Below are 17015 nucleotides of genomic sequence, written 5' to 3' on the forward strand. Positions count from 1 at the left end.
ACAATGAAACCTAAGGGTGGGGCCACTAAAATTGGCACCCCTATCCAAGGGTTATGCCTATGAGGAGAAATAAAAGTAGTTTATCGCGCTATTGCTGCGAGAGAAACCCTCAAAGGGCAAGCAAACACCAAGGAGATTCCCCTCGCCGTCTATCAATTGATCACCTGTCCCTGAGTGGCTGGACCTGTGTATGCTGTCTGTGGGACCAACACGACTAGACGGCTGAGGAGAGACAAGAGGAGCTCGTCTGACAATGATTCTGCATTTGGCGAGGACTGGCATCGAGAGAGAAAATCAGTGGTAGAACGCTGCTGTCGCTCGGCATGTTGAGATCCATCCCTTGTAGTCTCCGTGATGTGGCCTGCTGTCTGACAAGTGATACCGTCATTCCAATGGTTTGTCTCCTCATGTCAAAAAGAGAGGCAACAAAAAGGAAGATGTCAACCCATCTAGACCCGAGCATCTGTCCTTGTGAAGGGGCGATGGCCTGTTCAGTTCTAGTGTATCCAGTTTAGTAAGAAAAATTCAGATAATACATGTCAGTCCAAAAAAAAGGGTAAGTTCCATTATTGTAAGAAACCTAGACACTATATCAGTGAAAGCAGGATGAGGTTGGAGAAAGAAAAGAAAAAAGAACAAAGCTGGAACGACAATCTCATATCTCAATACATCTGTGAATGTCCAGTCGGGGTCGGATCTGATGAGTCATGTCCTTTGGCTCTCTCCTGCGTCCGATCCCATGCTGTCCCTGGCTCAAGTCACTAGAGAAAAAATCCATGATGGTGCTCTGACTAGGTTTTGGCCAGTCCCTCATGTGCTCTCCTTTGTGCTTGCATGAGCTGATCTTTGTGTCTCTGGGCGTGATGAAGAAAATAGCCACCCACTGCTGATTTGGATGTGCTAGAAACTCTCTGATTGGGTCATACACCGGGTGTATTGGCATTGCGAGAGAGGGGGAATCGGACAACAACATTAAGGGCAACCTTAAATTTTGGAATTATAGAGCTTACTTAAACATGTGATGTCAACAACGTGATATAGATTTGTCATGTCAGGTTTCATGCTTACGTGGAAGTGTATTTATTTAATTAAAGCAAGAGATTCATAACCATCAACTGGAAAATAAACCCATAACACATTCATTCATTGACACAGAGTCTTAAAATTAAAATAAATGAGAAAATGGAACATAGGGGGAAATATGAGACCACTTGGGGTATGAACCAGGATCACGCACTGCTAGAGCTCAAGCACCTGGCATATTTCTGTATTCCAAATTCCAATAATTCCGAATCTTAATACAATAGCACTCCACGTCTAAGGACGAAATCTATGAAGGCTTAGGAAAACAAAGTACTAAAAACCACTCCTTCAAGCTATAGGAGGGAATTATAATGTTTTAATAAAGAGGACAATGTTATAAATGAAGTCTATCTAGCCATGATGTGGAGAAGACCTTGGAAGCTCTGTCAAGTACAAAAAACGCAGCCAATGGAACAGGCTGAAAGCAAAGTTCTCGTGCTTCTTTCATCCTCCTCCCACAATGCTTCTTGCATCCTCCTCCACGAAGACACAGTCATAGTCACTTTCCATGTGAGATGGGTTAGAAACTTAAATCCCACAATCAAACACTAGTGGAAAACACTGAGAATTCTTCCAATATCTCAACAGAAACTGATTTGAAAGCCTTAATGAAAACACAGCAATGAAATACCAATCAAAAAGGTGCTAGATGATGCCAAGATCCAAAACTATCAACCAATAGTGACCAGGGGATGTTCTAGCATGAAATCGTCAATTCTGGAGCAGAAAATTTGTGTTTAGAGGTGAAAAGTCATCCAAGAAGGGAAAATCACAAGTCAAAATACTAGATGGTGCCAAAATGCATCCAAAACACTGGAATAGGGCCCTTGATTAAATCACAATTGATCAGAAGTTGTTCTTGACAATGGCAATTTGCCTGGGTTTAATCATCTACTATCTGGCCTTAGAAATGTGCTAGATGTCTAGAAATCAGATGACTGATCCTTGATCTGGCACCTAGAGGTCTATGATTAGGAGGGGCACACGTTGGTTCATCATATGCACATTGGTTGGGCATAGTGGGATAGTAGATTGGCCTGCTCTTTGGGAGCTTGGTATTACCTCCCCAAGTGGACATAGAAGCGGCTCCTGGCAATGGCATTGACGAGGACCCGATGCATAGTGGGATAGTAGATTGGCCTGCTCTTTGGGAGCTTGGTATTACCTCCCCAAGTGGACATAGAAGCGGCTCCTGGCAATGGCATTGACGAGGACTCGATGAGATTGAGATCTTCTCAATCGGATCCACATATAGCGAGCATGCTAATTTGTACCAGTAAGTGTGATTTGTGTCTGCAGGTGGGATCGAAAGAGGATTGCCACTCCTCCAGACTCTTGCACTTCTCTGTCTGTGCGGATCTCCGATGCCATGTGTGGAGAGAGAAAGAAAGAAAGAAAGTTTATTAAAGTCTTCAGAAGACCGATGGGTCTATGAGACTGTGAAAATGCGGATCTCCAATGCCATGTGTGGAGAGAGAAAGAAAGAAAGAAAGTTTATTAAAGTCTTCGGAAGACCGATGGGTCTATGAGACTGTGAAAATCATGATACAACAAGCTGTGGTAGTGGAGCTACTGGCAGAGGGCGGAGCAGATACATGGTATGCACGTATATCCACATGGTTTGCCAGGCCTAGCACCCAGATGGACAGACTTCCCCCCTTTCAGTATAGCATGGACGCGCCAATTGAGTCAATCCCACAAGATGAGATCAGCCGTATCATACGGTTAGATCTCCCATATATCTCGGACTTGGGGGGAGGACTGGAAGCTCCCCACCAAGACCTGGTTCTATTGCGATCACTTCCTGAGAGTTTCAGATGAGGGCATCATCAGATTCTAGTATCTCGAGGACAGAAGAGTTTCACATGCATTGAGGATCACCATTGGATAAATGCGAGTTTCGTTCCATTAGTTGAGGATTGAGGCGGGGAGAGCCGCAATATATCAGTCTTAGCATCGTCATCGGTATCATCATCATCATCGACAGCAACCAGATATCATGATGGATGAGGCAGTGGAGGCATGAAGTCGGCAATAGAGTGTTGTCGGTCACTCAGAGGTGCGGTCCTGGCACGTCTCTTGGTCGTAGCTCTGCGTCTGACCAGGGCTACTGTGACCCCCGTCGGTCGGGCTCCGACTCTAAAAAAGAAAGAAAGAAAGAAAGAAAGATATATTAACATCCTCGGAAGACCTCGCGGGTCTATGGGACAGAGCGATACAACATCAAAAAAGATCTCATACAAGCCTCTGTGGGCTGGGGCAAGGGGGTGAGCTAAAGCCCCTGCCAAGTACTAATCTAGTGTCTAAATAGAATAGAATAGAGACAAAATCAGAATTTGAATCAAGGTTTAGGAGTGTCCAGATCAAGTCAGGTCAGATCTCTTCGTTGGGCCATGAAGATGTCACGTATCTGTAACTGTCAGGCTGTCTCGCGTCTAGGTGGTGGCCGCGGTCGCCTCGATCTCAGTACCCATCAGGCTACATCGATCGTGATCCCTCATCTCTGGCTCTGGCGGTCCCCTACAAGTAGTGCTGTGATGGGGCGAACCTCAATGGTGTGCGCTTTGGTGGTGTGCGCTCTAGTAGTCCGAAGAGTCTGGTGTGATCGATTGCTGATCCAGGCTGCTCTCATGTCAGCAATCTCCTCATCCTCAACTCCACTGTGTCCAGGAGCCATCTCGAAGGCATAGAAGTCTATAACCTGTCTCTGAGCTGGGTCCGGCTCTGTATCTTGTAGTCTGTCTGGTGTTGATAGTGCTCTGGCCTGTCTCAATCGTGCCTCTCGGTGTCGGCGCATCTCCATCAAGTACAACCCTACACAGACCTGGTCATGGAAGTGTATCAACCGAGAGAAGCCGGTCCTCTCCTGATAAAGGCAGTGATATCGTCCTCGTATCTCATAGTAAACCGGGCAGCTACATAGGAAGTGCTCCTCAGTCTCAACGGTATCCATGTCGCATAGTGTGCAGATCGTGTGTTCTCTGGGTAGACCTGCAGCTCGGCCCGCCTCAATCCTAAGCTGATGGGAGGAAACTCGCATCTGGCCAATGGCAATTCGAAGTGCATGTGAGACTCCTTTGTCCTCTAGATAAGGAGGTCGGATAATGAAACCGTCATCAGAGACTCTGAGGAAGTGATCACGATAGAACTACATCTTGGTGGGGAGCTACTGGTCCCTCAACCAAGTCTGGGATGTGGTGAGATGGAGGTCTAACCGTATGATACGGTTAATCTCATCGTGCGAAAGTCACTCAGGAGGGGCATCCATGCTATACTGAAATGGGGGTAGTCTGTCCATTTGAATGCCATGGCTAGTCAGCCATGTGTCTGTGCGTGCATACCAGGTGGCTGCTCCGTCACCTGCTAAGCGTCGGGATGATTCCAAAGCTACCCTCGGTAGTCTCCAATGAGGCAGAGCCCAGACCTTGTGAATGAAAGTCACTGTCTGGAAGATAGCATCGACATATAGTGGCATCATGGCAAACTCTGCCTGTATGATCTCATGTGGAACTGAGGGCTTACTCAGTATCATCCTGGATCCCATTGAGACCTGTAGCCTCTCAAACTTCCTCCAATCTATTGCTGGAATGTCACTCGCCCAGAAGGGCGCTGCATACATGGCGGTCGGCTGTACTAGAGTGTCGAAGAGCCAGCTCTTCGTAGGAGTGTGCCTGGAAGCAATGTCTCTCTAGTTGGGCCAAAGCGCTCCAGCCTCATGTGAGTCCTGCCCTGGCAGCTTGGGTCATCGAGAAAATGAAGACCGTGCCCAGATATGTATAGGAATGTACTATCTCCACTGGCTCCCCTCTGTATGTGAAGTTGTGTCGGTATTAAAGATTATGACCTTGGTCTTGCCAAGGTTGACAGTCAGGTCCCTCTCTCTGCAGAACACCTCAAGGGCGTCCAGATGCTTCTGTAATCCCTTGGCCGATGAAGATAGAAGAACTATGTCGTCGGCATATAGTAATATTTGAATCAGGAGGTCAGCCAATGGTGAGCCCTCTCCGCCCAGTCGGTCTAGGAAGGATGTGATCTCATCGATGTAGAGTCCAAAGAGGTTCGGCGAGAGAGGGCAACCCTGCTTCACCCCAATCGTGCTCTCAACCCAATCTTGGGCTCGGACTTTTCCTCTGACCGACTCATATAGGCTCATAACCCCCCAAATCAACGTCTCTGGGATTTGTAGCTCGCGCAATCTCATGATGGGACAGTGTTGAAGGCCTTCTGAAAGTCTACAAAACAAGCGTAGACTTTCTGGTGTCGCGGGCTTTGGCTTCCTTGATGATGGTCCGCAAAGTAAAGATATGATCCAAAGTGGAGTGCTGTCTCCGAAAACCCGCCTGCCCTAGTGCTCGCTGCCCATGGAGCTCTATGGGATTGCTAAGTACCCTCTCTAGTACTGACCCATAGATCTTGGCCAATGTGTGGCCAATCATGAGAGTGCGATAGTTCCCCGTGTCCATAGGATCCCCTGCTTTGTGTATCAGGACTATGGTGGTGGTGCACCAAGTATGTGGGAAGCCGTGGCATACTGCGTGATTAAACATCCGTGCTAGGATCGGGGCTAAAACATCATGGCCATGTGCAAAGTGTTCCGTCCGTAGTCCCTCATGATCTTGTGCCTTCCGATTATTCAACTGTCGCAGTGCATCATGTATATTCCGTGTAGTGAATAGATAACAATGTGTGGGCCTTGGCATAGATGACATATCGGGCTGAGCCTAATCGGGGACATCATATAGGGAGCATGCATAAGTGTGCCACGTAGATGGGTCCGTGATAGGGATAGGCAGCTTCCTCTCTATCAGGAACCCCCATCCAGTAGTGGGGTCACCCCCTCGAAATGAGCTGATGATATCTTCCATTCTGTGTGAAAGGAAAGATCGTCTCTTACGACGTGTCAGTCGTCGGAAGATCCTCTGTGCCTCATGTGTAGGCATGTGACCTAATGCATGTTCCTGTGTGAGGTGTGCTCTTGCCGCCCTGTACTCATCATCAAACCATGAGTTCTGTGGCATCTTCCCCTCACGTGCCTGTCTGGGTCGGGTCCTGGGAAAGGATCTACTGGCAGCATCTCGTATAATGGTAACAAGTGTGTCTGAGGCCTGAGTCACCAGATCCAAGTCTTTGCCATCTCCGAGTAAGTCAGAGAGCTCTCTAGCCAAATGACTGGTGTAGACCGGATCAAGGGCTCGATCAAAATGAACCTGGGTGCATGGCTGTCTCTGGGGGCGCCGATCTATGTGAGGTATAACGGCTGATATACTGAATGCCAGACGGCTCCAAGTGGGAGTGAGCCGAGGAGATAGTCTACTGTACTTGTCTGCCCTCCGTGTGGAAAGCATGTGAGTCCTCTTGATGATGGCCATTGCTGGAGACCGTTATATATGATCAAATCATGTATCACGCCTAGATCAAGTAATTGTCTCCCGTATTCGGTCACATTCGAGGCATCTGCGGAATGTCTCAGTATCCCCATTTCGGTGGCATCTAGCTCTGGAATCATGTGAGGGTGCCTCTCATGTGTGAAATCTAGTAGCCCCACCTGTAGATCCCCTGTACGTGCATTGAAGTCCCCTAGAGAGAGAGAGAGAGAGAGAGTATATGTGTGCGCATGTCCGTCCATCTGCCACTGTGTTTGTGTGGTTTGGGAACCTTATGAATATTCATTATCATATATTGCATTATTTATATGGCAAGTGACGCTTTCGAAATATTTTGATGGAACTCTTGTGAAGGCACAATTGCATATTTTGTGCAGAGCCTTTTATTTTTGATTTGATGGTAAATCTGAAATTTCCCGTGTTGTACATTATTTAATGGTTGCAGGGCATAGCATTTATGATTTCAGTCCTCCAGATGATTCGGCTGCCAGAGATAAAGGTCAAAACTATGATGACACTTGTTTATTGTGCAAATCGCTTTTTCTAAGAGAAATCTGGATCTTAATGTTCCTTATTTCGATTGGAGCAGGTGGCGACAGTGTTATTAAGTTGTGCGTTCTTTTATGACATTTTCTGGGTTTTCATATCACCCCTCATTTTCCATGAAAGTGTCATGGTTGTGGTGAGTTTTGATTGAGGGATTTGATGTCTCTTCATGTTCATGCTTAATGTCCTATTTGAGTTCTTCCTATTTTAAGAATTGCAAGCAGGTTATGATTTCTATTTGTGCGCAGGTTGCTAGGGGTGACAAAAGTGGAGAGGGCATTCCTATGCTTTTGAAAATCCCACGTTTATCAGATCCTTGGGGTGGGGAGAGCATGATTGGATTTGGGGATATTATTTTACCAGGGCTCCTCATTTCCTATGCTCTGAGGTAAATATGAACGGATCTGCTAAGTACTTTTATACTCTTTCTGCAAGTCTGACATGAACTAAATATTCGATTGAGGACTTAGTTGCTCTTGTTGCGTCTTTAAGTTGGAATAGTTCCGTTAACTTTATGTAACAGGTGGTGTTGACTTCAATGAAAATGAAGCGCATAGACAGATTGATAACATCATTTGTTGATTCTGCAGGTACGACTGCATGTTGAAGAAAAGTTTGTTGAGAGGATACTTTCTTTGGTCAATTATGGGTTATGGCATTGGTAAGTTAACATTGTCTTGAGATAACAAATACAATTTACAAACGACGTTGTCAAGGTAGTAAATGTAGGAGGTTCTTACTTCTTGGCCTGTGGAAGGTTCTCTTTGCATAGTAAAACCTAGGCTTTTGTGCTCATCTCCTACTTCTGTATGTTGTTGGATCAAGACTGGAGGGAAATCATATAGATTGAGAAAGAACAATCTCATTTCTTGAAGCACAGCATGTGTTCGTACAATGTTCCACACCCACCATTGGGGCTGCCAATGTCAGTAGGATGGCATGGTACCTAATCTTTGTGAAGCTTGATGTAGCAAAGGTTAAAATTCTGATGGTGATTATCATGATGTTAAAACTGTTTTGTCCATTTTGCCTTCAGAGGGTGAATCATACAACAGCCCTCTTGCTGCCACACTATGCCATGGTTCATGGAACATATGTCTGTCATTTATTGCACAATCTAACTACAAGTCAAATATATATGACGGATCTTGAGGATGTTAATGACCATAAGAGACGGGCATTCCCTCTTAAGCCACCTTCCTGGTTTGCCTCTCCTAGAGCCTCCACTTGGATCAAAGATTTCACTATATGCTTCACATATCCACAGCAGGCTATGGAATTTATGGTTATTTTCAGAATCAAATAGCATTACTAAGAGTTTGAATAGCATAGCACACATTGGATGTCAAAGACATTGAGACAGGTGCAGAGTCTCTCTTCAATGGAATTGATTTGTCCCTTTGATGTGAATCGTACACAAAGTTGAATTAAAAAATGTTAACACGGTAACAAAACCAAAATAAAAGCATCCCCAGATGTTACTTATTGAGTTAAGGTTTTATTACATCCCTATAAGCATGTAGATGGATGTGCATACGGGACTGGACGTGGTTTTCCTCTTAGAATTAAAGTACTTCTATAAAAGAATACGATAAAGCAGATAATCCTAAGATCTTTGGGTGAATCAGGATATAGTGCGCATTTCCAGGAAATCTCTTTGATTCTTCTTAGCAGAGAAAGGATGTTGCGTTGGAAATACCTATTGCTGATGTTCAAACTGTACAATCCCAAGTGGTTCCTTTTGGCAAGACAAAGGGGAGGATGAAACGACAGCACTATGTGTTGAATGCGATCTAGGGATCAAATCATGGGTGGTTTGGCCCTAGAAATTAGAAAATATGGATTTTCAAAGACTGTTGTTGTAATGACGAGATATTTTAAAGTTGTATTATTGCAAATATCTCGGTTTTCATAGATCCCCCCCTGGAAAGCACCCTGCTACCAGCTGTTTGCAGTCTTAATGAATAAGCAACACCTGATATTTTTTTATCTCAATGATCTTATGGATTTTTGGCGCAGATTGGGATGTACAGTGCGTTTCTACAAGTGCCAAACTTCTCTGCTATTAGGCTAAGAACAGACAAAGATGGTCCAGGGGAGAATGGGATTGTTTTGGTCTTTGCCATCATCTGTTTAAACATCTGCACATGCTCTGGCCTGAAATTTAAGTTCGATTTTCATGTCAGTTTGTCTGCTGGGCTGGACTGGGTGGTATGCGTTAAAAGTACTAGAAGACTGTTAAGAATTAAAAGTATGTGTAGGGTACTGAAGGCATCATAGACTTAGCTCTTGTACTTTCTATGAGCAACTTCTTTTTGTTTTTGATACTGTCAGATGAATGGAGGATTGAATTTTGGAGAGTAAAGAACCTTACTGATATCAGGCTATGGGTGATAGATGATATCTTACTTGTAAAATGAAATTTTGGATGACCACAAACCACTCCATGATGTTAATAGTCAGCAAGCCTATTTCTTCTGTGATTTCTGTGTGCCTTCCACTTTCATCTTTCATCAATGGATTGATGTCAGATATAAAATAATGTTACTGACATCAGGCCCAGAAGATGAATAATATCCCACTTCATGCTGAGTGAAAGCCTACTGTGTGTAGTTGAAGCTGAATGCTATACTAACATTATTCCTTCGTGATGTTGAGGAATGTTAGATAACCCCTTTCTTTTCCCTATCTTGTGAATCTAGTATGCCTTTCCGGCCATCTCTCATCACCACGAAGCTATAGCTATTTCTGCAGATATAACAGTTTTCTTTGCAATGCAGGACTTATTCTGACAGATGTCAGTTTGATATTAATGAATGGACATGGTCAGCCAGCTCTCTTGTATCTAGTTCCCAGCACTCTCGGTACGCTATGAATCAATATGACAATGTTGCTTCTGCTGCTCAAAACCGTTGTCAGATATGACTGTGCCGACTAAACAGTTTCTATAGCTCTTCTGGATTTGTTACGATTATGGGAGAAATTAAATGTTCCTCTGTTTAATCCGGTTCTTGGAATTGTAGGTGTTGTGCTGGTTTTAGCATGGTGCCGGGGTGAGCTACAGGATATGTGGACAGCAGCAAAGTACAGGGAAGTTATTCAAAAAGAAGATCCTATAAGCCTCACTTGAGCTTCTGTCTGTTTCACTTATCTCAATGCAATAAAGCAAAGCACATGCTTGGTCCTGGCCTTCAGATTCAAATTTTTGGTCCAAGGCATTGTGGCATAAGGTGCAAACTGTGCCATATGATGAATACATCAGAGTATCTACTCTGTTATTCTTATTTTTATAACAGGACATTAAAAAAATGTACGATTTCAAATGCACAGTGCTCTCTTAGTGTAAGTGTCTCACCTTGGCTGATTTTAGTTCAGCAGCAAAGCGCATTATGAAATTGGAGTTGTATTACAACCCAAAAGCTCTTTTGGATGGACTTTAATCAAAGGTTCAATGCTACAATTTTACGGCAGGAAGGAGAATGGAGCAAGCAAGGAAACTGGTGGGTTGACTGATTAGAGTAGTAGATTTCCCAAGGTTAGAAGGGAGGGAGTGTATGCAAAATTGATGAACTTGTTGCTTCAATTCAGGATGGAAGGAAAAACTTGCAAGCATTGTGCTAAAGGTTATTGTTTCCAAATTGTTGGCAGTAGCCCTTGTTTTGTAAGTGGCCTATGTACTTGATATTCAAAGCTGCTGCAATGTGTAGCAGGTGCAAGTGATGGGTCACCTTCATGGAAAAAAGTTTTTTCAAATGTCTTCAACTACCTATGCTTTGAAAATAGATCAGTTAGGACTTGGAAGTTTAAATGGGTAATTTGTATAGATCATTAAGGCAGGTCATTTTAACATTTACCAGTCTTACGGTCGATGAAGGATTATATGATTGCGCGTTGTGGGGCATAACAAAAAGGGCTGCAACATCATAAGTTATTGGGCACTGTGTTGCCATCGATTTTAAAGAGGTTTTACCCCGGACCATTCAAGGCTAAAGGTGCTTTTCAAAGAAGGTTCAATTTAAGCATGCTAGCATAGGGGGGAATTTTGTTTTTTCAGCTTCTCCTTAAGCCACTCGCACCATTCCATTGTTGATTTTTGAATGGCCAATAATTATCCATAGGGAATGTGTTGATGAGTTGAACATGCACCTTGTTGACTTTTACACTCATCATTCCGTCACGTTTTCCTTAGCCATTTAATTAAGTTTCACGAATTGAAAGCATTAGGTTGATCATGCCATACGAATGTTAGCTCGCCACCCCTCGCTCTTGACCTAGCCCTTGTACTTAGTTAGTTTTGGTGACTGTTGCTGGTCTTTGATGGTGTGTGCCACCCCTCTTTCATGTATGAGCTGGTCTAAGCTTTTAATATGCTCAAGGGTGGAGTTCCCAGGCCACCATCGCATACAAAGAGTCTGAACATGGAGAGATGCATGCCCTCAATGCTTTTCATCAAGCATTGGCTGATGTGTCACTCTCTTGTTTGATTGTTCAATGGTTAAGCTTATTTCTTTTATGTTAAGCATATGGGTTTTCTAGCGTTACAAGCTTCTTGGCATTGCAATGCTTGAGCTGATTGTCCTTGTTTAACTTTTTCGAGTTTGAGCTTCAATTATTATATTGGTGTCCCTTTGCTTTGTGGATAATTTGTTTTTCCCCTTCATTTTCTATGCTAGCTGCTGGGCCCAATTGTCAAGTTAGCCTACTTTGAGCTTGCTGGGTGGTAAGAGTTGCAGCTCATGAAACTCTATATCTTTTCAACATTGTCTACATGAGTTTCTTGGAGATGAGCTTTTAGCTTCATGGAAATGACTTTTGTAGGCTTCATAGCTTTGATCCCTATTTTCTTGCTCTTTTAAAGTTTTGATTCTATAATTGGTTTGGTGTCTCTAGGTTTCAGTCAAGTAGTTTTTTGAAAGTAAAAATTCAAAATTAATTAATTAGTTGAGGAAATAGATAATTTTAGACGAGGGAAAGATGGGTTGGGGAGATTAATGATGGGGAGTGAATGGGGCCTCCTTCAAGTGTCACTAGAAGAGGTACCACAACGCTTTGTATCATAGAGTAAGTTTTGCTTGTAGTTACCTGACTAGTGCGCACTTGCGGAGGTCATAGGTATAAATCCCCCTTACGTGCCCTCAAGTATGTAAGTTTTCCCTCCCTTTCTCCTTCCACGTTTAAAAGAAATTGAAGTTTGATTGAGGTGCAAATCCTTAGGTAATTACGAAAGATAACTCAAAAGGCCCAAGTTATGTAGATGTTAAGATTAAAAGCCTAAGTAATATACTATTAATAGACATCAATTGCTTCTTGAACCATGATGGTGAATAAATGAAAATATTTAGGTGAAAGGAGAGCTATTATGCCCACCTACCCTTACAATAGGTCTTTTTGCAATAACTTGGTTCTCATGATCTTAAGTCTTTCAATTCTTGTCAAGTGATGATGCAATGGAGGTTGTTAAGTGGTTTTTAGATTAGGATTCACGTCAAAAACTTTTATATGAGACCTTAAGATCAATGATCAATTTCTACTTCAAGGACCTCTTGGGTCATTAGTTGTTGCTTCTTTTGCTCAAGTCAAGCATTGCCTTGTCCTATATTTTAATTTGACAAAGGATGCTATGCTTTTGATACTATATGCCTCTATGATTTTAAATCATGTTTTTAGTAAAAGTATACTTACAAAGGGGTATAATAAAAAACATTTGAAAAAAGGTTATCGATTTGTATAAAGAAGGGTGTCTTTTTTTCTTTTTTGTTTTTGGACAAAATGTGGTAATTTAATCCATGCAAAATGGATTATGCAAGAGGTGGGAGAGTAAGAACTCTACCCTTGGCATCTACAATATTCTTAAATAAGGGATTTAAAAATACACGTGATACATAGGGTTTACATGTAGTCACGTACTTGAGTATTAAATCCTAGAAACATTACTTCATTTGGGAGCAAGTGTGTTGAGAGCTTGTAATGATGGGGTATGCAAATAGTGAAGTAGATAGTGAAATGGAAGGTGCTACATCTTATTATTAGAAAATGTATATACTCAATTTAAGAGCTGTAAAAGATAAGATGAGGAAGGACAACGTGATTATAATACTACAATATTGCATTTATTGGAGAGAGTGGTGGGTTGCTAAGAGTGATAAAACAAATGATATCAATAGTCCTTAATATAGAATTATTGTCATAATTCATGAATAAAGTTGATGCAAAAGCCTCTTTATTAAAAGCAACAGATCATCAACTTGGACCACAAAAAACTATAATCTATTTAAGAGCTTAAAACTTGAATTCTAATGAAGGATAGATTGGAAGTAGGATCAAATTTGGGTCGTTATAAAGTTCAAACCATGCATATCTAGGTTCGACATCTACTAGAACAAGATATAAAACCATACAGTAAAAAGTCAAACCTAACTCAAATGTTAAATTCTCAAGAAACCTAACTCAAATGTTAAATTCTCAAGACTAACTCTAAATGTTCACATTGCTTCTAACTTTCAAGGTCTTTCATTCCTTCATCAACCTTTAGGGCTTGAAAAGGATTTACTTGGTGAAACTCAAATGGTTTCACTTGTTTTACTAAGACAAGTTTTTAGACCAATAGTTTTGTGGCAACACTCTCTCCAATCCATTGGACTAGATTCAAATCCAATCAAGGCAAATGCATATTCCTTAAGTTGGCCATGGGACTAGAAAGCTTGTCTTATTCTTATGGATGCATTGGGATTGGTCATATGTGATGCACTCTTTTGGCCTCTATTGTTTTCCAAATGCTCCACATGGTATTTTGTGGGACTGAAATGAATATTTGACAATCATAAGTAACTTTAAGGCTTTGTTTATGGTGGTTGCATTCGCATTTGAATCAACAAAAAAGATTTGGAGGCTCTTCTTTGTAGAAAGAAGTGCACCACTCTTTAGAATCAATGTATTGAGGATGTTAAATATTTTTGAAACTTGGAAAGAGACTTGCTTTGTTGGGACTTTCAACTTTTAGTGCTTCATCATAATTGTCACTTAATGGATTACTAGGTTTGGGGCAGGTTGTGCGTGGGCCCTTGCGACTTTTATGCTTGGCCATTGAATGTATGGAAAGGGTTGCTTTCTTAGGTAATTGGATCAAACTAACAAATGAAGTGGAAGCTCTTTTGTAACCAAAATGCTATGGCATTGACAATGTAAGTCAAATTTTCTCAAGCACACTCACACTCTTGTGTGCACCCATACTTAAGCATTTCCAAGTTTATTGATAGTCATGATCACTCCCAACACCTTTGCATCAATGTTGTTCGGCTGGTATTGTAGGCTTTGACTTGGGAGAGCAAATACCCAAGAATAGAAATGATGTTGCTCGAGTATTGGTGCATGACACTGGCTAGAGTCATGAGGACTTGCTGTGGATGCATGTTTGAGTGAACTTCTACCCAACTTTTGGACCGCACTCGTGTTTTAGGAACCAAAAAGCTCAGCCAAGTTTCCTATTGAATGGCAATCAAAAGGGAAAATTAGAAATTCCAATGAGAGATTGACTGGCAATAAAATTGAAACTCTAAAATTCTAATTAGTTGGTTTTCCTATTGAGAACAATCCATATAGAAGGTTTGAAATTTTAGTCGGGTGGGTACTAAGCTAAGGCTCTCTTTTCCATAACTCTAGCGTACATGCAAACACAAATTGCCAACAATGTAATAAAAGGAGAGCAAATCATTCGCTCCCAAATGAATGCCCAGCAATCCATAAAGTATTAAGCTTGTGAAGTCATCCTTGAAAAAGTCCAAAATTTTGAAGAGTCCCATCTTACAAATTTGTTGACAAGTCATCAAACATCAAACTCTCAGCTCGTTTGCAAGCCTGTCTTGCACTTGTAAGATTCTGTTGGGCACAACCTCCAATTCCCTTCTTAAATGAGTAACGATCCGTTTAATTCTTTGTTGTCCCATCTTGCAAGAACGCTTTGTGTCATCCTCAACCCCTTTTATAGAGTACTCATCTTTCTCTTTTTCATCCAAGTCTTCAAGGTCTCTCTCATGCATAAATGCCTTCTTTGACTAGTGCTAAGAGGAGCCAATGCTTTGAAGTAAGGCGTGCCACACTTACTTTTAATTATTATAGTGGGATGTCTCTTTTTATTTGTTTCTTCTCATAAAAATCGCAATATAACCTCCCATCTAGGAACTACTAGATAATTATTCATGCTAAAAAGCAAACCACTAATTTTGACTTTAGAGTTGTAGAATCTTGATTTCTTATGTATAGTTTGTGGAGTTTCATGCTCCCTAAGAATAAGTCTTCAAATTTCATAAGTTTTTTGTATATTGTTTTAAACATAAACCTAGATTCAATGTTCTTTCTTACTTTTCTTTGTCATAGACATGCCCCTGTATATTTTTTATTTGAGACTAAATGGAAAAGAGGAATGAATTTCTCCCCAAAAAAAAAGAGGAAAAAAAAGAAAAGAGGAATCAATACTTAATAGCTAGGAAGTTTGGAAAAAGAGAAAAATATACTTGGCAGCTTATATTTTTGGATAGAAACTTGTATTGAGCACATACGAATAGTTTTGGGCATCAATTGGGATGATAACATCTTCATTTTTATTCATATATTGGCTGGAAGGCTATACATGAGTTACTATTTCAGAGAGAATGGGGGTGCACTTTTTGAATTTTTAGGGCGCACAAAAGAGAGAGTAAGGGTGAATTTATTGGGTTCAAGGCACTACAAATGAGAGTTGGGGTACACTTTTATCAAGAGTGTAAGGAGCTTCTTAGACTAGATGGGACACTCTATGGGCATTGTTTGTCCTTAGTTCTGCAGGTACATAAGACCTTCAATAGAAGTTATCAATCCTTCCTTGGTAGAAGTAATTCTCTCTTGTGGGGAACCTGTTTTTGTACTAAGATTTGGTTGATGACATGCAGTGGAAATCATTCTACCCAATGAAGTATAAAATTCTAGAATCTTCTGGGATATTAATAGGTAGCAATATTGGAATTGGTTGGATGTACTCACAGAAGTAACGAAGACCTCTCTTGTTTAGATCCTTGACTAATCACCGCCGCTAGATCCACCCCGGTAGATACAGTAGAGGTACATATGGTAGATACAATAGAGGTAGAATGATAAATCTAGGGGTTGTGGCCAATGGGTACTCTTGCGGAATAGAATCCCCAATTCCTATCATGAGGCGGGGTCACTCACTCCCTTCCTTCCCCACCTTCACTTTGACTAATGGAATGATATAATGAATACAGAAAAGATTCATAGTTCCTTATAGGACGCTGGAAGTCCTATTATCCATTCGTTGTGAGGCCCTTTTGGAGTTCAAAGACCCCTAATGTTTAGAAGACAATCATGATTGGACTGCAAGTAGACCCCTACTAGAAAGGCATACATGAACACAACATCTAGCCATGGAGGGAAGCAACCTGGTCAAGGGATCAGGATAGTGGAGAAGAGGAAGTTAGTTGTGTTGACATAGAAATAACTTTATTTGCTAAGAAACATGAAATAGGAGCACCATTGTTGGCTAATCGGTTGGACAAATGAACTCAAACTAAGAGGAGGGGCCCTAATTTACTCGTGAGAAAAGTGGGTGATAGATGATAAGCGATGATCTCAACATGTACCACTACACTTCAACCCAACCATTTGTACTCATGAATTGGGTGCAATAGAGCACACGTGGTAAACTGGCGCAAGGACTAGCAGTGACACGTACATAGGCTAAGCTGCTAATGTCGAGGAGGACGATGCATGCATACATAAGTGTAGAGGTACAATGGACATGACATGTGAGTATACCTTGTGTATGTAAGGTGGTGCAAGGAAGGGGTGTGAGTTAAAGGCGGAAAAGTAGCCATAGCATGACGTTTGCCTCATAAGGCATTGCTTTTCGCATGAATTGTCTTAAAAATGGCAAGAGAGGCAGACTAGCATGTGTTGCCAAGGTTGAGGAGGGACCATCATAGCTCCCTCGTCAACAACACTCAAGCCCAC

At 41.9% G+C, this 17015-nt stretch overlaps 1 protein-coding gene across 1 annotated transcript in view; it reads left to right on the forward strand.

Moving 5' to 3' along the window:
• The window catches only part of LOC147892637 (signal peptide peptidase-like 2), a 72539-nt gene extending 61718 nt beyond the window's left edge, over window positions 1–10821 (forward strand). The window contains exons 9-14 of the mRNA XM_087387776.1: window positions 6913–6966; window positions 7057–7149; window positions 7262–7401; window positions 7604–7674; window positions 9794–9877; window positions 10037–10821. Of these exons, the coding sequence (XP_087243902.1) occupies window positions 6913–6966; window positions 7057–7149; window positions 7262–7401; window positions 7604–7674; window positions 9794–9877; window positions 10037–10143 (549 nt within the window). The 3' untranslated portion in view covers window positions 10144–10821. The remainder of the gene's footprint in view (window positions 1–6912; window positions 6967–7056; window positions 7150–7261; window positions 7402–7603; window positions 7675–9793; window positions 9878–10036) is intronic.
• The last annotated feature ends 6194 nt before the right edge of the window (window positions 10822–17015 follow it).

Source organism: Dipteris shenzhenensis, chromosome 16 (assembly GCF_047967505.1).
Source record: "Dipteris shenzhenensis isolate YYH24624 ecotype China chromosome 16, Dip_SZ_1.0, whole genome shotgun sequence".
In the NCBI taxonomy this organism is placed as follows: domain Eukaryota; kingdom Viridiplantae; phylum Streptophyta; class Polypodiopsida; order Gleicheniales; family Dipteridaceae; genus Dipteris; species Dipteris shenzhenensis.